Here is a 26135-nt window from a genome sequence, read left to right as displayed (position 1 = left end):
AGTGAGGGTTAAAAACATGGGTTAGTGTGTGTGACTGCGGCAGTACTGTTTTTAAAAACACTGGGTTGAAAGCTAGGTTTTTTGCAATTAAAGCATTGTAAAAAGTTTGGGCTGATGGATTTTATATTAAGAAGGTTCCCTGCAGAGTAGTTAATGAGGGACATATTGTGTTCAGTTTAGTGAAATGTTAATGGGAGGAGCCAGGGGTTGAAGCAGTCAATTGGACATTTTGAGAGATTTAGTTTGTGGCTAGAAGTCAAACTGAGACGTTTCTGAAGAAATACATCCAGAGGTTCTGCATTATTATGACACAGTTCGGGTCTATCTTTTTAAACAGTCTCAAAAGATATCTCTGTACATCAAGTATTCCTGAATGCTAACTATATTTAAAAGTGAATTGGGATCTGAGATGGATTTGTTGTTTGAGTGGAAGTACAGATAGCAGTTGAGGGTTATTCGGCGGGATTCTCCCTTACCCGGTGGGGCCCGGTACTGGCGCCGAGGAGTGGCGTGAACCACTCTGGCGTCGGGCGCCTGGAAGGTGCGGAATCCTTCGCACCTTCAGGGGATAGGGCTTGGCGCCGCGCCAGCCAGCGCGGAAGGGCTTGACGCCATGCCAACCGCCGCCGAAGGGCCTCCACCGGCCGGCATGAGTTGGCGTATGCACGGGAGTGCCAGCGTGTGCTGGCGTCATCCCAGTGCATGCACAGGGGGGTTGTTCCCTGCACCGGCCATGGCGGAGGTTGACAGCAGCTAGCGCGGAGGGAAAGAGTGCCCCCATGGCACTGGCCCACCTGCGGATTGGTGGGCCCGATTGCGGGCCAGGCCACCCCGGGGCCAGATCCCCCCACGCCCCCCCCCCCCCCCCCCCCCCCCCCCCCCCCCCCCCCACTCCCCACAGGACTCTGCAGGATGCCCGTAGAGCCAGGTCCCGCCGGTACGGACATGGCATGATTTACGCCGACGGGACCGGCCGAAAACGGGCGGCTGCTTGGCCCATCGTGGGGTGGAGATTTGCCAGGGGAGGCGCTGCTCATGGCCCCTGACCGGCGCGGCACGATTCCCACCCCTGCCAAAACCCCAGCGCCGGAGAATTCGACAGCCCCCGATCCAGCGGGGGGTCAGAGAATCCCGCCCATCGTGTCACTGTATTGAATAGTATTGTTTGAGACGTAATTGTAAGCTATTTTCTGGTGTGATGTTAAAGATATTTCAATACTGCGTTTGTAATAAAGTTTGTTTTAATATACCATATCCCCATTTTTTGTGAAATTGCTCCTGGAGCGAGGTCTAATTTCCTTAGTCATACAAAATTAAAATTAAATATTGGGGTTTCTGTCCAGTATCCTAGCCACTGTTGGGGTCTGGTCCGGGATTGTAATACTTGTACTTCTTTCAACTCCAGTATACTGTATTCACTCCTCACAATGTGGTCTTGGCTAAACTGAGGCCCAACATAGACCAGCTGACTACTTTGCTGAATCCCTCCGTTCAGACTGCAAACTGCATCCTGAGCTTCTGGCCACATACCTTTGTTATTATCTGTCCCTCTTCCACTCTGCCATGATCTAATTGGATGGCTGAACAGTCTCCTCCTATGCCCATGACCTCCGACCTCTTTGTCCTTGGTCTCCTACAGTGTACCAATGACGCACTATGGGAAGCTCAAGAACAACAGCCAACTTTCTACTCAGCACTCAACACCCAGCGGACCTTAACATTGAGTTCAACAACTTTAGATCTTAATGCCTACTCCTGATTTCATGGCTGCACCATAACCACAGGGAGTGGAGATGGTCTGGGCTGGTCTTGGAGAGGGGATTTATTTCTGATCACCATCCTCTGCAGTATTTTGCTTTTGCGCGATGACATGACGCAACGTTTAATGTCGAAACCCTGAGCTCAGTGAGGCCCCCAGCCTCCCCATTCCGTACTGGCTTGATGCTCTTCACAGCTAACGATTCATACTGTGGCCTCTTTGAAATGGGCCAATGGGTTAAATTGCTTCCAGCTGCATTCAGTAACGCGCCTTGCTGCTTTGCGCTGTCCAACATTAAAGGGCTTTTTTTTTGTACATCTGTTGAGCCTGGTGTTTGTCATGTGGAGCAGTACTGTTGAAGTTACCATCGCAGTTTTTGTGAGATTGGTTATCCTTTTCTAGTTCCCCGGGTCCTGGACACTTTCTACCACCTCTCTGTACTTAATGGAGAACTGGAAGTGGGCATGTCTGCCAGCCCACAGAATGGGACCTTCCCTCTCTGCCTCCTTTCAAGGCAGCTAGCCAATGCCCGATCGGAATATTGGTTTTTCCATCCTGGACTGTGCTCAGTTGCTCGGTTAACAGCTGCCCTACCTTGGCACAATATTACACCAACAATTTAACTGGCTTGCAACGGCTGTTCACATCTGGTTTTCTGAGCTATTATTTTTCTGCTTCTTTCAATGTCCTGCTGTGTGGGAGTTGAAGTGGATGATTCAGCACAGCTCCCGGAAATGTTATAAAACCTCTTAAGCAACTTTCTTCGTCCCCGCCAAATACTCAGTTAACCCCATCAACAGTGCGTCAACAGCATTCTCCCAACTATTATCTCTTTAAACAGGAATTTTCACTGCTACTACAGTAGCTTCAGAAAAAATGTTTTTAGTATTCGAATTTCCGATACTTTATGCAACGAACTAGCTGTATTCTAAAGAAATAATTGTTTTGGTGTTACAAAATGATATCCAGGCCCTTCCTCCCTCCTCCCCCACCAGCATGCTGCATGTATGAAATGCTTTGATGTGATATATTTAATGTCTTGATTGAGGGGCGATTATCAGTTAAAATATCATGAAACTGTGGACTTTGAGTTACACAAAGATGTGTAACATTCAACTTCAACCCTAATGGCCGGGATTCTCCGACCCTGTGCGGGGTCGGAGAATCCCGGGGGGAGGCGCAAATCCTGCCCCGACGCTGGCTGCCCTATTCTCCGCCGCCATTTTCGGGGGCCGGCGAGATTCCTGCCACGTCGGTCGGGGGCCATTGACAGCGGCCCCCCCAACGATTCTCCAGGCCCCGATGGGGCAAGTGGCCGTCCAGTTTTTCCCAGTCCCACTGGCGTGAATTACTCACCTCGCGCATGGTGGGACCTGGCAGGTAAGTGTGCGGGGGCATTCCTGGGGGTGGGGGGGAGGGGGGCTGAGGGGGGATCTGACCCCAGGGCAGGGTCCCCACGGTGGCCTGGCCCGCGATTGGGGCCTACCGATCCTGCGGGCGGGCTGTTTCCATGGGAGCCTTCCTTCTTCCGCGCCAGGCCCCTGTAGGGCTCCGCCATATTGTCCGGGGGCCAGCGCGGAGAAGAGAACCCTCGCACATGTGCGGAAATACACCGGCCGGTGCGTGCATGCACGAGATCACGCCGGCTGCACCGGCCTTTTGCCGCCGGCTGCAGCGGCGCCAACCCCTCCAGCGTCCACCTAGCCCCCGAAAATTTGGAAAATTCCTCACTTTCGGGAGCTGTTGACACTGGAGTGGTTGGCACCGGTTTTCCTGCCGGCGTGGGGAATTAGTCCCCAGAAGGGAGAATCCCGCCTAATGTTCCTTAAATTCATTTCTTAAATTCATTTATAGGATGTGAGCATCACTGGCAAGGCTAGCAGTCCATCCCTAGTTGCCCTTGAAAAGGTGGTGGTGAGTTGCTTTCTTGAACTGCTGCAGTCCATGTGGTGTAGGTACATCCACAGTGCTGTTAGGAGGGGAGTTATAGGATTTTGACCCAGGGACAGTGAATGAATGGTAATATATTTCCAAGCCAGGGTGGTAAGTGACATGGAGGCGAACCTCCAGGTGCTGGGGCTCTCATGTATTTGCTGCCCTTGTCCTTCTAGATGGTAGTGGCCGTGGGTTTGGAAGGTTCTGCCTGGGAAGCTTGGTGGATTCCTGCAGTGCATCTTGTAGATGGTACACACGGCTGCCACCGTTCGTCGTGGTGGAGGGTTTGAAGGTTTTGTGGAAGGGGGAGCAATCAAGCAGGCTGCTTTTTTCTGGATGGTGTCAAGCTTCTTGAGTTTTGTTGGAGCTGCACTCCTCCAGGCAAGTGGAGAGTATTCCATTTCACTCCTGGCTTGTGCCTTGTATATGGTGGACAGTCTTTGGGGGGTCAGGAGTTATTCGCTGCAGGATTCCTAGCTTTTGACCTGCCCTGGAAGCCACAGTACTTATATGGCCAGTCCAGTTCAGTTTCTGGTCAATGGTAACCTCTTGGATGTTGTTAGTGTGGAATTCAATGATGGTAATGCCATTGAATGTCAAGGGGTTAAATCTCTCTTGTTGGAGATGGCCATTGCCTGGCACTTATATGGCACAAATGTTACTTACCAGTTGTCAGCCCAAGCCTGGATATTGTCCAGGTCTTTCTGCATTTGGACAAGAACTGCTTCAGTGTCTGAGGAGCCACGAATGGTGCTGAACATTGTGCAGTCATCAGGGAACACTCCACTTCTGACCTTATGTTGAAAGGAAAGTCATTGAAGAAGCAACAGAAAATGTTTGGACCTAAGCTACTACCCTGAGGAACTCCTGCAGTGATGTCCTGGACCTCAAATGATTGACCGCCAACCACCACAACCATTTTCCTTTGTGCCAGGAATGACTAGAATCGGCATAGAGTTTCCCCCATGATTTCCATTGATTCCAGTTTTGCTAGGGTGCCTTGATGCCATACTCGGTCAAATGCTTCTTTGATGTCAAGGGCAGTAATTTTCACCTCACTTCTGGAATTCAGCTTTTTTGTCCATGTTCGACCAAGGCTGTAAGGAGGTCAGGCCCTGAGTGACCCTCGCAGAACCCAAACTGAGCGCACGTGAGCAGATTATTGCTGAGTAAGTGCCACTTAATAGCACTGTTAATGACTCCTTCTATCACTTTGCGGATGTTTGAGAGTAGAATGATAGGGAAGTAATTTGGGCCTGTACTCGGTACAACATCGTGGGCTGAAGGGCCTGTACTGTGCCGTACCGTTCTATGTTCTAATTGACGGGTTGGATTTGATATGTTTCTTGTGTACAGGACATACCTGGGCAATTTTCCATATTGCTGGGTAAATGCTAGTGTTGTAGCTGTACTGCAAAAGCTTGGCTAGGGGTGTGGCAAGATCTGGAGCACAAGTTTTCAGTACTATTGGCAGCGACCATAGACTTTGCAGTGTCCCCATTGCTTTCAGCTGTTATATCACATGGAGTGAATCAAATTGGCTGGAGACGGACATCTGCAATACTGGGGATCTCTGGAGGACGCCAAGGTGGATCATCCACTCGGTACTTCTGACTGAAAGTTCTTGCAAAAACTTAAGCTTTATCTTTTGCACCAATGTGCTGGGCTTCCCCATCATTGAGGATACAGCTATTTGTGTAGCCTCCTCCTCCAGTGAGTTGTGCACTTGTCCACCACCATTCATGGGTGGATGTAGCAGGACTGCAGATCTTAGACCTGATCCTCAATGTTGGTTGCAGGGTCGCATAGCTCTAAAACTTGCTTATGCTGTTTGGCACACAAGTAGTCCTGCATTGTAGCTTCACCAGGTTGACACCTCACTTTTCGGTATGCCTGATGTTGCTCCTGCCATGCCTCTGGCACTCTTCATTCAATCAGGGATGATTCCCTGACTTGGTGGCAATGGTAGAATGGGAGGATATGCCAGGCCATGAAGTTACAGATTGTGGTTCAATAAAATTCTGCTGCTGCTGATGGCCCACAGTGCCTCATGGATGCCAGTCTGGAGTTGCTAGATCTGTTCAAAATCTATCCCATTTAACACGGTGAAGGTGGGACTTTGTCTCCACAAGGACTGTGCGGTGGTCACTTCTACCAATACTGTCATGGACAGACACAAGTACAGCAGGCAGATTGGTGAGGATGAGGTCAAGTATGTTTTTCTCTCATATTGGTTCGCTCACCACCTGCTGCAGACTCAGTCAAACAGCAATGTCCTTTAGGACCCGGTCAGCTTGGTCTGTGGTGGTACTACCGAGCCACTCTTGGGGATGAACATTGAAGTCCCCCACCCAGAGTATATTCTGCACCCTTGTCACCCTCAGTGCTTCCTCCAAGTGGTGTTCAACATGGAGGCGCACTTATTCATCAGCTGATGGGGGATGGTAAGTGGTAATCAGCAGGAGAGTTCCTTGCCCATGTTTGACCTGCACCCACGAGGCCTCATTGTGTCCACAGCATATGTTCAGGACTCCTCAAGCAACTCCCTCTCAAATGTATACCACTATGTCGCTGCCTCTGCTGGGTCTGTCCTGCCGGTAAAACAGGACATACCCAGGAATAATGATTGTGTCTGGGACATTGTGAGGTACGATTCTGTGAGTATGACTATGTCAGGCTGTTGCTTGACTAGTCTGTGAGACAGCTCTCCCAACTTTGGCACAGATGTTAGTGATAAGGAAGGACTTTTCAGGGTCGACAGGTTTGTCGTTAGTTGTTTCTAGTGCCTATGACAATGCCGGGTAGTCTGTCTGGTTTCATTCCTTTGTGTTTTCTTTGTAGCGATTGAATACAACTGAGTGGCCTGCGAGGCCATTTCAGGGGGCCTAGAGTCACATGTAAGCCAAACTAGGTAAAACAGCAGATTTCCTACGCTAAAGATCATATTGAACCAGTTGGGTTTTTACAACAATTATTTCATGATGATCAGACGTTTTATTGAGTTTAAATTCCACCATCTGCCCGTGGCGGGATTTGAACTCAAGTCCCCAGAGGAACCCTGGATTAGTAATGCAGCGACAATATCACTGCATCATCGCCTCTCCCTCAAGGTGGAGCTGGAGCGAGGCGACTTCTTGCAAGCTGTGCCTAGCATACCCTGTAATATTATCTTTTACTCTCATTCTATGCTTTTAAAACTTCATTCTAACTCATTTAAACTCTCTACACCCTAGCTATGACTGTAACATTATATTCTGCAGTCTCTCCTTCCTTCCCTATATACGATATGCATTGTCTATATAGCATGCAACAAACAATATTTTGCATACTAGTACATGTGACAATAATAAATCAAATCAAATCTTGGTTCTGGTGGCTATGTTGGATAGCCCCTGGAAATGGCTTGAGGATCATGATATAGGACTGCCCTGTCCCGGTTCAATTGGATTCAGATAGTATGTCAACTTCACACAACCTTCTCGTCAGGGTGACATGGTAGCACAGTGGTTAGCACTGTTGCTTCACAGCTACAGGAACCCGGATTCAATTCCCTGCTTGGGTCACTGCCTATGCAGAGTCTGCACGTTATCCCCGTGTCTCTGTGGATTTCCTCCGGGCGCTCTGGTTTTCTCCCATAAGTCCCGAAAGACGTGCTGTTAGATGAATTGGACATTCTGAATTCTCCCTCCGTGTACCCGAACAGGTGCCGGCATGTGGCGCCGAGAGGATTTTAACAGTAGCTTCATTGCAGTGTTAATGTAAGCCTACTTGTGACACTAATAACGATTATTTTCACCATGATTGTAGTGTGCAGTTTGAGCTAACCAGGCTGTCAGTGGTTGCATACCTCAATAGGAGACCTGCACTACTTAGTTAGCCTGCTCCTCTTAAAGGGAAGGTGCAGGGTGGCTGGAGTGGGTGGTGGGAGTCTTTGTACAGGTCAGACTGACATTGGAAAAGATTGAATACTGACACAAAATGGGAGGGAGTGTGGTCCAAGGTTTTTGGATGCTGCACACGAGGCCTTGCTAGAGGAAGTATAAAGGAGGAGAGAAGTGCTGTGTTGAGAAAAGGTTGGTGGCCCTCCAGGTAAATTCCCAGAAGACAGCAAAAGCAGATAATTGTGGTGCATAATACCAGGGATTGAACCCCAAGGACCTAGATTCAGCTTCTTGAAACCATGAACCTGCTTATCTAATGAACACACAAATATATTCACTAGATTGATTCAGGAGATATGGGGTTTGTCTTATGAAGAGAGATTGAGCAGTTTAGGACGATTCTCTCTAAAGTTTAGAAGAATTAAAGTAGATCAGATTGAGGTATATAAGATGATAAAAGGTATTGACAAAGCGGATGTAGAGCGGATGCTTCCTCCTGTGGGGCAACCTGGAATGAGAGGTCATAGTTTTAGGATAAGGGGTAGCAGATTTAAAACACAGATGAGGAGAAATTACTTCTCTCAAGTGTCGTAATCTGTGGAATTCACTGCCCCAGAGTCTGGTGAATGCGGGGACATTGAGTAAATATAAGGAGATTGATGGATCTTAAATTAGTAATGGGTTAAAGGGTTATGGATAACAGGAAGAAAAGTGTAATTGACGCTGAGAGGAGATCAGCTATGATCGTATTGAATGGAGACGGTTCGAGGGGCTGAATTGCCTACTCCTGCTCCTAGTTCTTATATTCATATGAAATGGGAGCAGAATTAGAACACTTCTCCCCCTCCTCCTATTCCTGTCTCCTTCCTCTTCCAGCAGATTATCCTGCTTGTCACGACCTCTGCTCCGTCTTCCAGTCATCCTATGCTTCCCATGGGAATGCTGACTGGTGCACCCATGTCTGACGGCAGCTGGTCTCCACAGAAGCATTGAGGTCAGGAGGGACCAAGCTCTTTAGCACTGGCCACACCACTCCCTGCAGATCTGAGCAACTTGAAATAATTCTGGAATGCATCAAACGTTTCTGCAATCACAGCAAGCACCAGTGGTAATCAATCAATAACCAACCTGAAATAGGTGATGACCCTTTTAAATAGACCTGCTGGGGAGATATGGGTCCTTCCTTTTGCTGAGCACACTTTCAGTAGTGTGAGGGTAAGAGAGGGTGTTGGTTGAAGTTGGAGCTTTGAGATGGACCGATATAAAACAAAGGATGAAGCAAAGCCACATGAGGAGATATTAGGTCAGACCATCAAAATCTCGGCTAAAGAGGTGAGATTTAGACTTAGACTTAGAACAGTACAGCACAGAACAGGCCCTTCGGCCCTCAATGTTGTGCCGAGCAATGATCACCCTACTCAAACCCACGTATCCACCCTATACCCGTAACCCAACAACCCCTCCCCCTTAACCTTACTTTTTAGGACACTACGGTCAATTTAGCATGGCCAATCCACCCAACCCGCACATCTTTGGACTGTGGGAGGAAACCGGAGCACCCGGAGGAAACCCACGCACACATGGGGAGGACGTGCAGACTCCGCACAGACAGTGACCCAGCCGGGAATCGAACCTGGGACCCTGGAGCTGTGAAGCATTTATGCTAACCACCATGCTACCATGCTGCCATCTGACCATCTGACCCCTCAATGACATCATGGCTGATCTTTTGTGGACTCAGCTACACTTTCCGGCCCGAACACCATAACCCTTTATTCCTTTATTCCTCAAAAAACTACGATCTTTATCTTGAAAACATTTAATGAAGGAGCCTCAACTGCTTCACTGGGAATGGTAAATTCGAGCTGGTGGCGGGTTTTATGGGAGGATATCGGGAGTGAAGGCTCAGGCAACAGAAGGTACAGTCACTAATGGCGGAACAATTAAACTCTCAAAAGGCCTGAATTTAGAGAAGCACAGCTTTCTTGATGGTTGTGAATCTGGAGGTGAACACAGTAATCGGAAGGAACAAGGGATTTGAAAGCAAGGACACTTGAGTAATCCTGTTATTTTAATATTTGTGTCATTGCCTGCTACAACATTATTCAGACACTTGTTTTACAGGACAGAAGAACTTTTCAGTACAGTTACTCTAAATCTTTACACAAGGATGTTGATTTAAAAGGGATGGATTGCAGTTTTTCCAATCCATTAGGCACTCTGGGTGTAGTTCATGTTTTGAGCTGCGTGTCAAAAATGTCATCCTTTGGCTCACAGTGCCTATAAGATTAAAAAGCATTTGTACTAGAGCTAAGGGGGAGCAGTTTCTTTGTGCCTGTCTTTAATAAAAGAGTGTCAACATTCTTACTGCACTCCTGAACTTTGATTGGGACAGGAGATTAAAGTTTTTTTCCATTAGTTACAAAAGTCTGGGGAATAGCATATGGTGCCAGAGGTAACATGTAATGCAATCCAGCTGCCATCCTCTGTTCTGACCATTTCTTTAATCCATCAAAACCATGAGCATGATTTATCTTTTGTTTATTTCAGTTGATGAATTATTACAATGTATTTGGGACCATCATCTTCTCCAATTCTCCTCCCAGCCGCACCCCATCCTGATTTGGAAATATATTGGCCGTTCCTTCGCTGTTGCTCGGTGAAAATCCTAATAGCTACACCCCAATGGGTGTACCTACACCACAGGGGTTCAAGAAGGCGGCTCACCACCACCTTCTTCAGGGCAGTTAGGGGTGGGCAATAAATGCTGGCCAAGCCAGCAAAGACCATGGGCAGGATTCTCCAATAATGGGGCTATGTCCCCAAGCTGGCGTGTAAAACAGCGTCAATTACTCCAGCGTCAACGGTCCCCGATAATGGGGAAATCACCCCCTCCTCGGGGGCTAGATTGGCGTCGGGGTGGTCCCCGCAGCTCCAGCCGTCGCCGAACGGCCAGCATATTTCCGCGAATGCGCGCTGGTTCCCTTCTCCGCGCCAGCCCCCGGGCAATATGGCGGAGCCCTACAGGGGCCTGGCGCGGAGTAAAATAGGCCCCCACGGAACCAGGCTGCCCGCTGATTGGTAGGCTCCGATCGCTGGCCAGGCCACCGTGGAGTCGGTTCCCCCCGAACCCCCCTCCAGGACGGCCCCTCAAGTGTGGGACCCGAGAAATCCATGCCAGCGGGACTCGGCCAAACTCGCCGGCCACTCGGCCCATTGGGGCCCGGAGAATCGGCAGGGGGGGCCCGCTGTCAACGGCCCCTGACCAGCACAGCGGGAATCCCGTGGGCGCCCGAGAATCAGCGCCGGAGAACGGGGAAGCCGGCGTCAGGGCGACGGGGCACGATTCTCATGTCCCCCTGGGGATTCCCCATCCTGCCAGCCGGCCAATGGGGTTTCCCATTGTGGGCACCCCTATGCTATTCGCAAATCCCTGGGTGTGCATGCGAAGCCAGTGCAATGGAGAATCCTGCCAGCGGAGAATCCCGCCCCATATCCTTTGGACAAATAAAAATTAAATCCACACATCAAAATCAGTCACATTTCAAATGCACAAGAAACTTTTTGTGTGTCCCTGATCATAATACTCCTTACTGCAGAAGATTTTAAGTAAAATTGGGGATGTCTGTAGCTGTAATAAGTTAGTCGCATTGTATAAATAAATTATTTCAACTTGTTAGGTTAAAGTGCAAATCCTATACTGAACTCACACGGAGGTACCACAGTGAATTAGACCCAGCCATTTGCCACAGTGAATTAGACCCAGCCATTTGTCACAGTGAATTAGACCCAGCTATTTGTCACAGTAAATTAGACCCAGCCATTTGTCCCAACCTGTAAACCATTACTGCTGGAGAGTGTCAGGACACCCCAGGGTTCTAAAGGAGATAGCTGAGGACATGGTGGAGGCATTGGTGGTGATCTTTCAGGAATCACTGGAGGCAGGAAGGGTCCCAGAGGACTGGAAAGTGGCTAATGTAACACCGCTGTTTAAGAAGGGAGGGAGGCAGAAGACGGGAAATTATAGGCCGTTTAGCCTTACTTCGGTCATTGGTAAGATTTTAGAGACCGTTATTAAAGATGAGATTGCAAAGTATTTGGAAGTGCATGGTAAAATAGGACTGAGTCAGCTTGGCTTTGTCAAAGGGAGGTCATGTCTGACAAATCTGTTAGAGTTCTTTGAGGAGGTAACAAGGAAGTTAGACAAAGGCGAATCAACATGATTTATTTAGATTTCCAGAAGACCTTTGACAAGATACCGCATAGGAGATTGTTAAATAAGATAAGGCCCATGGTGTTAAGGGTAAAATCCTGGCATGGATAGAGGATTGGCTGACTGGCAGAAGGCAGAGAGAGGAGATAAAGGTGACTTTTTCAGGATGGCAGCAGGTGACTAGTGGTTTGCCTCAGGGGTCTGTGCTGGGACAACTTTTCACAATATACATTAATGATCTGGAAGAAGGAACTGAAGGCACTGTTGCTATGTTTACAGATGATACAAAGCTTTGTAGTGGGTCAGGTGGTATTGAGGAAGCAAGGGATTTGAACAGGCTAGGAGAGTCGGCAATGAAGTGGCTGATGAACTACAATGTGGAAAAATGTGAGGTTATGCACTTTGGAAGGAAAAATTTAGGCATAGACTACTTTCTAAATGGGGAAATGCTTCGGGAATCAGAAGCACAAAGGGACTTGGGAGTCCTTGTTCACGATTCTCTTAGGGTTGTTGGAGGGAAGAAAAACCTCAAAGTCTGTTCTCGACTGCGTGGTGTTGGTAAAACTTTGTTTAATTCGGAAAAACTGTGCACACAGGAGAGACAGACTCCGCGACCATCCTGTCGCTCGCAAAAGTCAGCTCTGCCTGTCCTCGGAATCACATGCATATATATTTAAAGTTCTTCGGAGTCACAAGCAGGTATTGATGTCACTGAATCATTCGGAACAATACAAAGTGATCAGTGTGCATATTTTCTGGTCCCCGTAATGGGAAAACAATTAAAGAATACAATGTTTCCTCACAATCTCATGGGTTTGTGCTTAACATATTTAACTTCTAGAAGAGGTGCGAATGTGTTGGACAATGGATCCCTTAGACTTACTGGGGCCTCCTGTGTTTCCTTTTTAATATTTAAATGCTATGTGAGATGATTAAATAATTTCCAATGTGGGTGACTTTAACCCCTTGCTTGCTGGTTTTCCCTTGGTATATGTTTAACCCTTTGCCTGCTGGTTTGCCCTTGACCTGTGCTATTACAATACTTAGAGACATCTTTATTATACCAATCCTGACACATATAGCAATTTCTTCCGCTAACAAGGTTCAAGTGCAGGTTCAGTTGGCAGTTAGGAAGGCAAATGCAATGTTAGCATTTATGTCAAGAGGGCTAGAATACAACACCATGGATGTACTTCTGAGGCTTCTGGTCAGACCCCACTTGGAGTATTGTGAGCAGTGCTGGGCCCCGTATCTAAGGAAGGATGGGCTGGCCTTGGAAAAGGTCCACAGGAGGTTCACAAGAATGATCCCTGGAATGAACAGCTTGTCGTATGGGGACTCTGGGACGGTACTCGTTGGAGTTTAGAAGGATGAGGGGGAAACTTACAGGATACTGCGAGGCCTGGATAGAGTGGATGTGGAATTTCTTCAGCCAGAGGGTGGTGAATCTGTGGAACTCTTTGCCGCAGAAGGCTGTGGAGGCCAAATCACTGAGTATCTTGAAGACAGAGACAGATAGGTTCTTGATTAATAAGTGGATCAGGGGTTATGGGGAGAAGGCAGGGGAATGGGGATGAGAAAAATATCAGCCATGATTGAATGGCAAAGCAGACTCAATGGGCCGAGTGGCCTAATTCTGCTTCTATGTCTTATGGTCTTATGATCATAACTGGTATGTGCATCACACACAAGGTCAACCCAGGTTTGAAATGGGTTGTAACCACCATTCAAGCAGGAAGATGAGATCTCCTTTGGAAATTCTTGAAAACACACAAATAAAACAGCTGTAATCTTACCCGTAAAAATTGTTTGGAAAAAGTTATTGGCCTAAATTCTCTGGTCATTGCGAATTCACTTTTCCCACTGGCAGTGCGCACCTGCTCATGGTTTTCCGGTAGCGTGGGTGGTCACAATGGGAAATTCCATTGACAAGTGGCAGGAAGAGAGAATCCCGCTGCCAGTAAATGGCACGCTGCCATGAAGCACACGGCTGGCAGACTGGAGAAGCAAGCCCATTACTTTTTTAAAATTCCATTGCATTTTTTTGTATTTACCATGTGTTGCCATTCTTTCTATTTGAAAAATAGACCATTGTCGCTGAAATAACCCATTGCTCCTTGGTCGAAAAGTATTGAAAATATGTGGCCGATGTGGCCAACATTTGGTCTCAAAACATTTGAATTATCATTAATATTTTGATTACCATTGTCAACCATCCAGTGTGGGGGAACGGTTGTTGTCAGGGAATCAGTTGGTCACACTCCTGTCTCTGAGTCAGGAGGTTGTAGCTGTGAGTTCCATTCCTGAAACTGGAGCATGTAATCATTGCTGACCCTCCTGTGTAGTAATTTTCTCATGCTGCTATCATCTTCCGGATTAGATGTTAAACTGAGGACCCATCTGCCCTTTAAGGTGGGTGTAGAAAGTGTCCTTCATTCGAAGAAGAGCAGGGAAGTTCTTCTGGCGTAATGTCTAAATATTTATCCCTCATTCACTGATTCTCACTGGCGAGCTTGCAGGTAGCTTTGTCGGATGACCTTGAATCGCTTCGCGCAGAGCCACGATGGCAGTTCTCGGAAGCTCGATTATTGCAGTCTGGGAATCACTGAAAGCTGCTTGTGCTGCAATGGATGTTGGCCATTGGATGCTGCATCATGGTGAGCCCTCCAGGGTTGCTGATGGAGGTGACCACTCATAGAACATAGAACAGTACAGCACAGAACAGGCCCTTCGGCCCTCAATGTTGTGCCGAGCCATGATCACCCTACTCAAACCCACGTATCCACCCTATACCCGTAACCCAACAACCCCCCCCTTAACCTTACTTATATTAGGACACTACGGGCAATTTAGCATGGCCAATCCACCTAACTCAATCCCCATTGGAAAGAATTGGCTCCGGCTCTGCGCAAAGCCCTGTGCCAAAACCCTCCATGCTGCTTGTTTCCTTCGGTGGGATGAGTATATGGAGCACTGGGATGTTTCTACTGTAATATAACACCATCTGCAATAAAGAGGGAAATGTGTTAGTGAGAACCTTGCATGAGGCTATCATGGTTGAATAGCTGCTGGTGGGGGCGTTGTGAGGTTGATATTTTCTGTGGGGCTGAGTGTGAGAGAGTGGTGTGAAACATGTCAATTTGGGTGATAGGTGGGTGGGGTATTAGGCCAAGTGAATTCGGCAGAATAAGAGGCAAATGGAGCAATTGCTCTGACAGCAAACTGAGGATTGATTTTGCCTTGACAAGCCTGGTCGGAGCATTGAACTTCTTGTGGCACCACACCCAGGTATGTGAAGCCACTGGCTCTATATCATGTGACGTGAATGTTTCCTGCCCCCTGTGGGTTTAGAAGATTTTCCCGCATCCCTCCTCTGGGGATTCAGAATCTCCCTTCTTCAACCTACCCCCCCTACCACCACCAACCCTATCATGGAACATAAGGGACGGGATTCTCCCGAATCCCCAGGATGGCCTGACGCCGGCGTAAAAAACGGCGCGAACCACTCCGGCGTCGGGCTGACCGGAAGTTGCGGAATCCTCCGCACTTCCGGGGGCTCGGCTGGTGCCGGAGGGGTTGGCGCCACGCCAAACGGCGCTGAAGGGCCGGCGTGAGTTAGCACATGCGCAGAACCGCCGGCGTGGTTCCACGAATGTGCAGACCGGCTGGCGTATTCTAGCGCAAGCGCAAGGGGATGTCTTCTCCACGCCGGCCATGGCGAAGCCCTACAGTGGCTGCCGCGGAAGGAAGGAGTGCCCCCACGACTCAGGCCCACCCGCATATTGGTGGGCCCGATCGCGGCCAGGCCACCGTGGGGGCCCCCCTGGGGTCGGATCCCCCGCATCCCCCCAAGGACCGCACCAGCCGACTTACCTGCCAGGTCCCGCCGAGTGGGACCATGTCCACTTCACGCCGGCGGGACTGGCCAGAAACCAACGGCTGCTCGGCCCATCGGGGCCCGGAGAATTGCTGGGGGGAGGGGGGGGGGGGCGCGCTGCCAACGGCCCCCATCCGGCGTGGCATCGTCCCCACCCCTGCCCAAAAACCGCCGCCGGAGAATATGGCAGCCGGCGCCAGAGTGACGGAGCAGGATTCACGCCGCCCACCAGGCATTCTACCACCCGGCAGGGGGTCGGAGAAACCCACCCAAGATGCCTCTCTTCTCCATCATATCTTGCATCAAAGACTTCAGTTCCCTTATTGCCCAATCTCTGTCAGCTTCTGCTGTTATTTCACAAAGAAAGATTCACTTCTCATCCTATTCCAGCAATGATCCATTGGTCCTTCAAACAACGTCGCCTCCTTCCTAATATGGCTCCCTTTTGCTGGGTGCAATCATTGGACAATACGGGAAGGAATTGGCAAGTGGCATGGATTTAATGCTGTATGTGCACACCTATAAGTGAGCGAAGGGTTACTCACAAATCATAATTCTCTATTCCTGCTCTGTGCCACTCAATCTCAATGTGTTGGTGAGAGATACGCAGTGCAGGGCATGGGTGTTGCGTACCACATCAACACTGGTGAAGAATCATAGAATCATCATAGAAGCTCGGAGAGACGAGTTGCAAACCTTCTGGACACAATGTAGTGACAGCGTTGCAAAAAATTCCATACTGTGCCAGTCTCTATTTTAAATAGCATGTGTGGTGTTAGAATGTCAGACATAATTGGGGAGCCTAACCACAGCCTGCTCCGTTTTAGCAGTCGTAAAATATTATAATGTGTAGTAACGAGGGCATTTTCAGTTCTCTTCCGGTCAAACACTCTGTGGGAACCATTTCACTAAAGTGGGTTGCATGTGGTCATAGAATCTCTTCACTTTAATTGTTACCATTCACAAAATTATCAGTAAAGAACAAAACAAATGGATCAGCTGCAGAGCCCAGAATATTGTGCATGCAGAGGTTTGGCTGCTAACCTTCCTTTTCCGGGGAAGAGAGTGGGAAGTGAAGGCCTGTCTTAGACTAACTGTTTATCACAGGTCTTTAGGCTCATGGTTGCCTCAAGCTTTGCTGAGATCCTGCAATATCATGAGGGAGCGGAGTTGGGGTGCAGCTCACCATTTTGTGCCCGCGTTCACCATGAGCGCAAACAGCAACTTGGGTGCAAAATATCTCAACATTTGAAAATGAGAATCTCACAGGCTTTCCGATTTTCCCCACCCCATCCACCGCCGGTGACGTAACAAGATTCCCCTCCCCAGGAAGGTTGGAAACCTCATTTAAGCAATATAATTAGCAGGCTTTCCCGCCTTATCGCTCCACCCACTTTTGGACGTGGGCGAGGTTTATAGCTGCTTTTTAAAAACGGGAACCAGGTGGAGGGAAACCTCCAGGGGCGCACAGGTATATATAGCCCCCAAATCATAGAATTCACAGTGTAGAAGGAGGCCATTTGGCCCATCGAGTCTGCACCAGCCTTTGAAAAGAGCACCCACTTAATCCCATGCCTCCACCCTATCCCTGTAACCCAGTAACCCCACCTGATCTTTTGGATACTGAGGGGCAATTTAGAATGCCAATCCACCTACCCTGCACATCTTTGGACTGTAGGAGGAAACAAGAGCACCCGGAGGAAACCCACGCAGACACGGGGAGAAAGTGCAAACTCCACACAGACTGTCACCCGAGGCCAGAATTGAACCTGGATCCCTGATAACCACTGTGGAAAGGGTCATGCCTAGGCCGTGTCCATAGAGGTGCGGGGTGGGTGGGGAGCGGGTGGACCCTGTGTCTGCATGTGGGATGGGGGGGAGTTCCTGTGTTGTCTATTGAGATCAGGGTGTTGGTTTTATCCAACCCTTCCCCGCCGCGGGACAGAATGGGCCACACCTCCAGATTTTATCTGCACGGATTGCTGGATTATCTGGAGAGAAAAGCCACCTGTACCGCCTGCCAGCTGCACATCTGTTGTCCTGCTTCAGCCAGCAGAGAATGGAAAATTCCCCCCATTGTCTTAGCTGCCACCAATCTTTTGGGCCAGCCAGCCTAGAGCCAGGCTCTCCAAGTTGCTATGGTGACCAGGGCTCCCTATGACAACAACTTGCACTCATATAACGGGCAGGATACTCCGCTTCTCAGACTAAATGATAAGGAGGAGGGAAGCCCCATGAAGGCCTTTGAAAATAAGTGTGGCCATTCTAAAATCGAGGCCTTGCCTGACCAGGAGGCACAGTATGTCAGCTCGGACAGGGGACGCTAGTCAGTCTTGGTGAGAGTTAGTACATGGGCAGCAGAGTTTCAGATGAACTCTCAATTTTATTGAAGGTGGAACGTGGGAGGCCGGCCAGTGGCACATTGGAACACTCAAGGCCAGGAGTAACGAAGGCTTGAATGAGGGTTTCAGCAGCAGATGAGCTGAGGCAGGAATAGAGTCGGGCGATATTATACTCAGTGAGTGACTGGATGTCTGGATGGTGGTGTGAATATGACATTACAAGTTCATCTGAGACCAAGATTGCAAACAATGTGGCTGGACCTCAGTTGCCAGGTAGAGTGAATGGGGTCAGTGAGTCAGGAAGGGAGAAGAGAACAAAGACAATCGGCGGAATTTTCCATCGGCAGGTGCCTCTGCTCCACCAGCAGTGCACTCACACCTGGGGGTTTCCCGATGGTGTGGGGTTGCCACAGTGGGAATCCCATTGGCCGGCTGGCAGACCGCAGAATCCTGCCCAATGGATTTGGTGTTCCTGGGGAATTGGGCTGATGGAGATCTCCATTAATTGCAAACAGCTTTTACAGGTGGTTTTGGCACATTCACAGTCTGTCCTGCTGTATCTGATTACGGAAGAAGACCTTGGATAAATAACGGAGAGTTCACTCTTTGAGACAACTTGCACTGCTGTGTATTCGCCGTGACTTATTCAGTTTCCTGAGTGACCTGCAGTCAGCCTGAGTAAATCATGACCGCGGAGAAGGTGGGGCAGAATAGAAGACCAGGGATAGGTCAGGGAAAAGGAGATATGGACAAGTGTGTCCTGGACATAAATCATAAGAGAGTGTTAATGGTGCCATTAAGAGATGAAGAGTGCTAATGATGACAATAAGTGTAGTAAGAAATCTTACAACACCAGGTTAAAGTCCAACATGTTTGTTTCAACATGCTGTTGGACTTTAACCTGGTGTTGTAAGACTTCTTACTGTGCTCACCCCAGTCCAATGCCAGCATCTCCACATCATGACAATAAGTGTGACAGCAGAATGTGTTAATTCTGCAACTGAGCCACTGAGCTGCCAGGGACAGGTGGCCAAGTGGGGGAGGGGTGCGGCAGGCCAGGGAGCTGGAAAACAATGGGCAACACACTACAAAATGTGGGGGGTGTTAAGATGGAGGGGGAAATTTATTGTCTGCAGTTGTTGAACTCAAATGAAAACAAAGTTCTGGACAATCTCAGCAGGTCTGACAGCATCTGTGGAGAGAGAAGGAAGCTAACGTTTCGAGTCTGGATAACTCTTGTTGAATCCAAAGGGCTGTAACATACCTCATTGGAAGATGAGGCATTGTTCTTCCAGTTTGCGTTGGGTTGCAACAGGCCCAGGACAGACATGAGAGTACAGTGTTGGGTTGAAATGGCAAGTGACTGGAAAGTTGGGGTCATGCTTGTGGACTGAATGGGTGTATCCATGCAAAGTGATCACCCAGCCTGCATTTAGTCTTCCCAATGTAGAGGGGACCACATTGGGAGCAGCGAATACAATGAACCAAATTGAAGGAGGTGCAAGTGAAATGCTGCTCAACCTGAGAGGAGAGCTTGGGTGATTGAACAGTAAGGAGAGAGCGGGTAAAGGGGCAGGTGTTGCACCTTCTGCGATTGCATGGGAAGGTGCCATGCTAAGGGGATGAAACGTTCGGGGTAATGGAGGAGTGGACCAGGGTGTCATGGAGGGAGTAGTCCCTGCAGAATGTTGACAGGGAGGGGGGGGATTGGGGGATATGTGTTTTGTGGTGGCATCAAGCTGGATTTGGTAGAAATGGCGGAGGGTGATCATCTGAATACAGAGACTGGTGGGATGAAAAGTGAGGACAAGGGGACCCTCTCATGTTTCTGGGAGGGAGGGGAAGGGGTGAGGGCAGAGGTGTGGGAGATGGGTCAGCTATGGTTGAATACCCTGTTAACCACAGTGGGGTAGAACCTCGGTTGACGAAGAAGGCAGACATATCCAAAGCCCTGTTTTAAAAAGGTGACATCAACAGAACAGATGCGACAGAGGCAGACAAACTAGGAGAATGAGTTGGAGTCCTTACAGGGGGCAGGGTGTGACGAGCTGTAGTCAAGGTGGCTGTGGGCGTCAGTGGGTTTGTAATGAATATTGGTGGTCAGTCTAGCATCAGAAAAAGAGACAGTGAGGTCAAGGAAGAGAAGTGTTGTGATCGATCATGTGAGGATGAGAGAGAGGTGGAAATTTGAAGCAAAATCGATAAATCCTTAATCCCCGCCTGACCTCATCTTCCCACAATGTTCTCTTCATGCCCTCGATTCTCCAGCAACACAGCCTCTCCCCTACCCCAGCATCCGTCTTCCAAATCCAATCACACCTAGGTCAACCTCTGTCCTCCTCTCTCAACCAAGGATCTGCCTTGACACCCGACTTCCTCTCCTAACCCCCACAAACTCTGCTGACCCTTGACCTGTGGTCCTCCTCCCCTTTTTGTCCACTCTGGATGATTCGCTGGTGGTTGCTTGTTTTCCATAGGGCTTGTGTATTAGAGAAAAAGAAAAGAAAAAAATGAGGAGCAAACAAAGGAATAAGATTGCCCTGACCTACAAAAACAGCCTGTTAAACAGCTGGAATGTAAAGTCAGAGGTCTTTCTCTGGACAACTGCACATCAGGACAGAATCTCTTGTCTTTTATTCCGTTCCAAGAACAGTATTGATTTTATCGAGATTGAATGAATCAGGGGTCAGTGAAGTAAGTTCTGGCAATGGCTCAAGTCAGGAAGAGACAGATTTTATTGTTTATCACGAAGAATCAGACAATTTATGTTCACGGCTCGATTTTAAATGGAACCATTTCTCAAAGGTTGGTGAGGAGGAGGGAGAGATGATCACTGTCTTCCTAACTGAAAGTACAATGGGAGTAAGCTTGACAACTGGGTGACATGGTGGCACAGTGGTGAGTACAAAGAACAATACAGCACAGGAACTTTGGCCCTTCAAGTCTGCGCCGACCATGGTACCTGCCTAAACTAAAACCATCTGCACTTAGGGAGTCCATATCCTTCCATTCCCACCCTATTCATATATTTGTCTAGATGCCTATTAAATGGGCAGCACGGTAGCATTGTGGATAGCACAATCGCTTCACAGCTCCAGGGTCCCAGATTCGATTCCGGCTTGGGTCACTGTCTGTGCGGAGTCTGCACATCCTCCCCGTGTGTGCGTGGGTTTCCTCCGGGTGCTCCGGTTTTCTCCCACAGTCCAAAGATGTGCAGGTCAGGTGGATTGGCCATGATAAATTGCCCTTAGTGTCCAAAATTGCCCTTAGTGTTGGGTGGGGTTACTGGGATAGGGTGGAGGTGTTAACCTTGGGTAGGGTGCTCTTTTCAGGAGCCGGTGCAGACTCGATGGGCCAAATGGCCTCCTCCTGCACTGTAAATTCTATATATGTAAAAATGCTCCCACCACCTCCCCAGGCAGTGCATTCCATATATTTACCACCCTCTGTGTAAAAATCATGCCTCACACATCAGTTCTAAGCCTTTCCCCACACTCTTTAAACCTAGTACTTGACTTTCCTACCCTAGGAAAGAGCATCTGACTATTCACTCTATCCATGAACTCATACTCTTGTAGACCTCCAGCAGGTTGCCTCTTAACCTCCGCCATTCCAGTGAGAACAGACCGAGTTTATCTCACCTCTCCTCATAGCTAATGCTCTCCATATAGGCAGCGTCCTAGTAAAGTGCTTCTGTACCCTTTCCAAAGCATCCACATCCTTCTGGTAGTGTTGCAATCAAAATTGTACACAATATTCCAAATGAGGCCTAACTAAGGTCCTGTACAGCTGCAACATGACTTGCCAATTTTTATATTCAATGCCCTGACCGATGGAAGGCCTGCATGCTGTATGCCTTCTTGATCACCTTATCCACATGCGTTGCCACTTTCAGTGATCGGTGGACATGCACACCCAGATCTCTCTGCCTGTCAATACTCGTAGGAGTTCTACCATTTATGGTGGCATAGTGGTTAGCACTATGACTTCACAACGCCAAGATCCCAGGTTCGGTTCCCGGCTTGGGTCCCTGTCTGTGCGGCGTCTGCATGTTCTCCCCGTATCTGCTTGGGTTTCCTCCGGGTGCTCCGGTTTCCTCCCACAGGTACCGAAAGATGTGTTATTACGTAATTTGGACATTCTGAATTCTCCCTCTGAGTACCCGAACAGGCGCCAGAATGTGGTGAATAGGGGCTTTTCGCAGTAACTTCATTGCACTGTTAATGTAAGCCTACTTGTGATAATAAAGATTATTATTTACTGTGTAATTGCTACATGTATTTGACCTTCCAAAGTGCATTACCTCACACTTGTCCAGATTAAACTCCATCTGCCATTTCTACGCTCAAGACTCCAATCCTCTTCATTATTGCAACTCCCACCAATTTTTGTGTCGTCTACAAACTTACTCATCAGACCAGCTACATTTTCTTCCAAATCATTTATATACACCACGAAAGGCCCCAGAACTGATCCCTGTGGAAAGCCTTCCATTTATAAAAGCACCCTTCTACTGCTACCTTCTGTCTTCTGTGCCCAAGCCAGTACTGCTGCCTCACTGCACCAAGGGCCCGGGTTCAATTCTGACCTTGGGAGGCTGAGTGGAGTTTGCATGTTCTCCCCGTGTCTGTGTGGGTTTCCTCCGGGTGTTCCCATTTCATCCCGAAGCCCAAAGATGTGCAGGTTAGGTGGATTGGCCATGCTAAATTGTCCCTTAGTGGCCAAAGGTTAGGTGGAGATACAGGGATAGGCCCGGGGCGTTGGCCTAGGTAAGGTGCTCTTTTGGAGGGTCAGTCCTTCTGTACTGTAGGGATTCTATGATTCTATGAGTAGGTTTTGATGATGGGTTTCGACAAACATCTTATCAGAAAGTGAAGATAGTAACCACAATGATATGAGTGAGAGTTGCTTTGGAAAGGTGTGGTTGTGAGAGATGCCAGGCTATCTTGTTGAACTTGTAAAGTCTTGCATTGACTTACGGCGATTCAGTTTAACCTTGTCCAGAAGATGGATGCCTGCGTTCAATTTTGGAAATGTTCTGCAGCCTTTGAAAATGATTTGCACATTGAGGGTGGTTAAATCTATCAATTAACAAGAGATTCCAAACAAAAGTTAAACAGCTGAAACTTTTACCCGTCGCAGGAATCAGACAGAAGAACAAGTTTATTCGTCGTGTTCAATAACAAAAGACACCAAAGATTGGCCGGGTCTGGCGTGATTTAAGGGGAAGGGAAATTTGCTTCTTCCCTTTAACCATCAGACTGGAGACAGATCCAATGGTTTATTAGTGTTAGAAATAAATAAAAGGGGAATGGTGCCAAGTAAAACAGAGTTGGCGAAAGGTTATTCCAGTTGAAACACGAGATTGAGAGTAAGCACAACTAACTGCAGGGAAGTGAATAATGAGGAGGACTCACCATGATACTAGGTTTATTTCATAAGTTGGGGAGGAAGTGGGCTCAATTATCAGTCTGTCCCTGCTTTTTGATTTCTTACAACCAACAAGCCTGACAATGTCTAGAAACACAATCAAAAAGCATCACAGGTAAACTCCCGCATTCCCCCAACCCATTCTCTTGCCACAGAGGTCAAACACGGTTTGGTATTTATGTTCAGTACTCTCAGGTGATGCTTAATGTGATGGGCAGTGGATACGTCACACCTTTAATATCTTCACTACCCTCCAGGGGGTGTGTTCACATCTGCTAGCCTTCATATTCTCCCAGCACTGAGAAACACAAGGCTATAAAACGTGACTCGCCTTTGAGGGGCCTCAACAGGGAATGCGCGGCCGTGGCCGCTCACAGACCCAATTTGTGCACTGAGGAGCTCCGCTCGCTGGAGCTTCTCAGTGTAGTGAGAGATTGGGACGCCATTTTTAAACGGCATCCCAATCTCCGAGGCCCCCGAAGCAACAGACAGCCAATCAGGGCCGGTGCTAGGAATTGCGGGCCCAATTAGAAAAGTGATGGCGGGGCCCCTACTCTACAAAAGTAAAAATTTATGTATGTTTATATTTCGTGTAGTATGCTCGTCTTTAACCAAAAAAAAACATTAAATGCTTGATATACTAAAATTTTGAAACTTACTTACCCGGGCGGAAGGATTTGGCGGCGCAGGGCTGAAGGATTTGTCGACGGTAATGCGGTGCGTTCCCCAAAAGTAAAAACTACCCTATAGTTCCTCTTAGAATACAGAAAAGGCTTCAAACGGTAACTCTGTCGCCGCTGGCACGGGGCCCCCTTAAGGTGCGGGGCCCAATTTGGTGAAATTGATCAAATAGGCTTAAAACCGGCCCTGCAGCCAATTGCCATTAATGAAATGTAATGGAGAGGCCTAAAAAGGCCCCATTCCTGTGCTGACTGGGATCGGCAGTTTGCAATACCGGCAGTCCATGTAAACCTGGAACCTATCCAGGCCAACATGCCGGGGTCAGGCCCGAAAGTGGGGCAATGTGGGGGAGATGAGGGGCATGATGGTTCATGCGAGGCACCTGCACTGCACCCTATAATGGCTGCTGGTCCACAGATTTAGCCTGTGGCCATCCCCTGGAGGGTTATCGCCTCCAGAATCATAGTCAGACAGCCATACCATTGTAAAACAAAACATAATTGTATAACAAGCCTTTTGATTGGCTGAATCTTTCAAAGTCCCGGTGGGCACATCTAAAGCCCCAGTTTTTGGCTCTTGACCCTTCAGATCAATGTTCTGTTAGTGAGTTTTCCCGTTTTTCCCATCACTTTTGCTGTTTATTGTTGAAGGGCTTTATTTTCTAGTATTGATACAGGAAGTTGACTTTTTAAAAGTTCATTTGATTTTTTGTAATGTGTTCTATAACAAATATGATGACCCAAAAGTGTGTAATTATACAACAGGATGATGCACACAGTGCTCCACAAATCCTGGTGCCTCATGTAGCAGGCAGCTAGTCAGCTCACTCAATGTGCCTCATAAAAGCCAGAAGCTGCTGTTTTTGAATCCTGGCAAAATCTGTTTTCTGTCTTTTATCCTTCATATATAATGAGCACCACACCTTCGGATGTGGTTGAAGGGAGGAAACTGTCCATACAGCAGATACTAATCAGCTGTGGAAATAGAGATCAGCACCGTCACCAACAGCTGTGCCAACTGAAAACCTCCGTCTCTGTTTCCTCGCTGACATGATGTTGCTAACATCAGTGTTGCTACATTTTGTAGCATGACAGCTTGCGTCGATCCTCAGTTAATTAGCCTGCACATGTCTTCACTCTATATTTGCAGGGAAGAGCACACATTTACAAATGCAAAGAAAATGTCACCGTTAGGTTGTTAATCACTCTCTTAATCTTTTTGTTACCCCAGATGAGACAAGAATGCAAAGAAACAAAAACAGCAGCCGGCCCTGCTCCATTTATTGTATGCATGAAGTGTTAGCTCTCATTTAATGTGATTTTTCTTCTGTTTTTGTTCACATTTAAAGAATGTAAGAGTCATTCCCGTTCATTAAGGATTACGGAGTCTGATCATTGCACAGTTAGGGGGCGGAATTCTCCGTTCCCAGGAAAAATCGGGAGGGCAGTCGTGAACTCGGCCGAGTTTCACGACGGCCTCGGAGGCCGCTCCTCACCCCCTATTCTCCCCTCCCGGCGGGGCTAGAAGCGGCGCTCCGTAAATCTCGGCCGCGGGAGCGTTGCGGCGAGAATGACGCGGCCGGCGCGCCTAATGATGTCAGCCACGCATGCGCAGGTTGGCCGGCTCCAACCCGCGCATGCGCGGCTGACGTCATGACGCTGACGGCACGAACCTGCGCATGCGCGGTGGCCGTCTTTCTCCTCAGCCGCCCCGCAAGACGTGGCGACTTGATCTTGCGGGGCGGCGGAGGGGAAATAGTACGTCTGATTTGGACGCCGGCGTGACGATCGGTGGGCACCAATCGCGGGCCTGTCCCCTCCCGAGCACAGTCGTGGTGCTCTTTCCTTTCTAGGCCACCTACAAGCCCCAAACGGGCTTCTCACTCCCGTTTCACGACGGCAGCGACCAGGTGTGTTTGCCGCCATCGTGAAACGGTCGCGAACGGCAGGCCGCTCAGCCCATCCGGGTCGGAGAATCGCCGTTCGCCGTGAAGAATGGCGAGCGGCACTTCTTCCGA

The 26135-nt window shown here is 48.6% G+C and overlaps 1 protein-coding gene across 11 annotated transcripts in view; it reads left to right on the top strand.

Annotated features, from left to right (window-relative positions):
* pir (pirin) overlaps positions 1-26135 on the top strand; it is a 130849-nt gene that overhangs the window by 68515 nt on the left and 36199 nt on the right. For 7 of the 11 annotated variants that reach the window (XM_038802730.1, XM_038802731.1, XM_038802725.1 and 4 more), the window contains one exon: positions 25349-25402. The exons of the other annotated variants lie outside the window; for them this stretch is intronic. In XM_038802730.1, the coding sequence (XP_038658658.1) occupies positions 25349-25402 (54 nt within the window). The remainder of the gene's footprint in view (positions 1-25348; positions 25403-26135) is intronic. 11 annotated transcript variants of the gene reach the window in all.

Source organism: Scyliorhinus canicula, chromosome 7 (genome assembly GCF_902713615.1).
Source record: "Scyliorhinus canicula chromosome 7, sScyCan1.1, whole genome shotgun sequence".
NCBI lineage: Eukaryota > Metazoa > Chordata > Chondrichthyes > Carcharhiniformes > Scyliorhinidae > Scyliorhinus > Scyliorhinus canicula.
The sequence above is the reverse complement of the archived record's forward strand: the minus strand, read 5'-3'. Positions and strand labels throughout refer to the sequence as shown.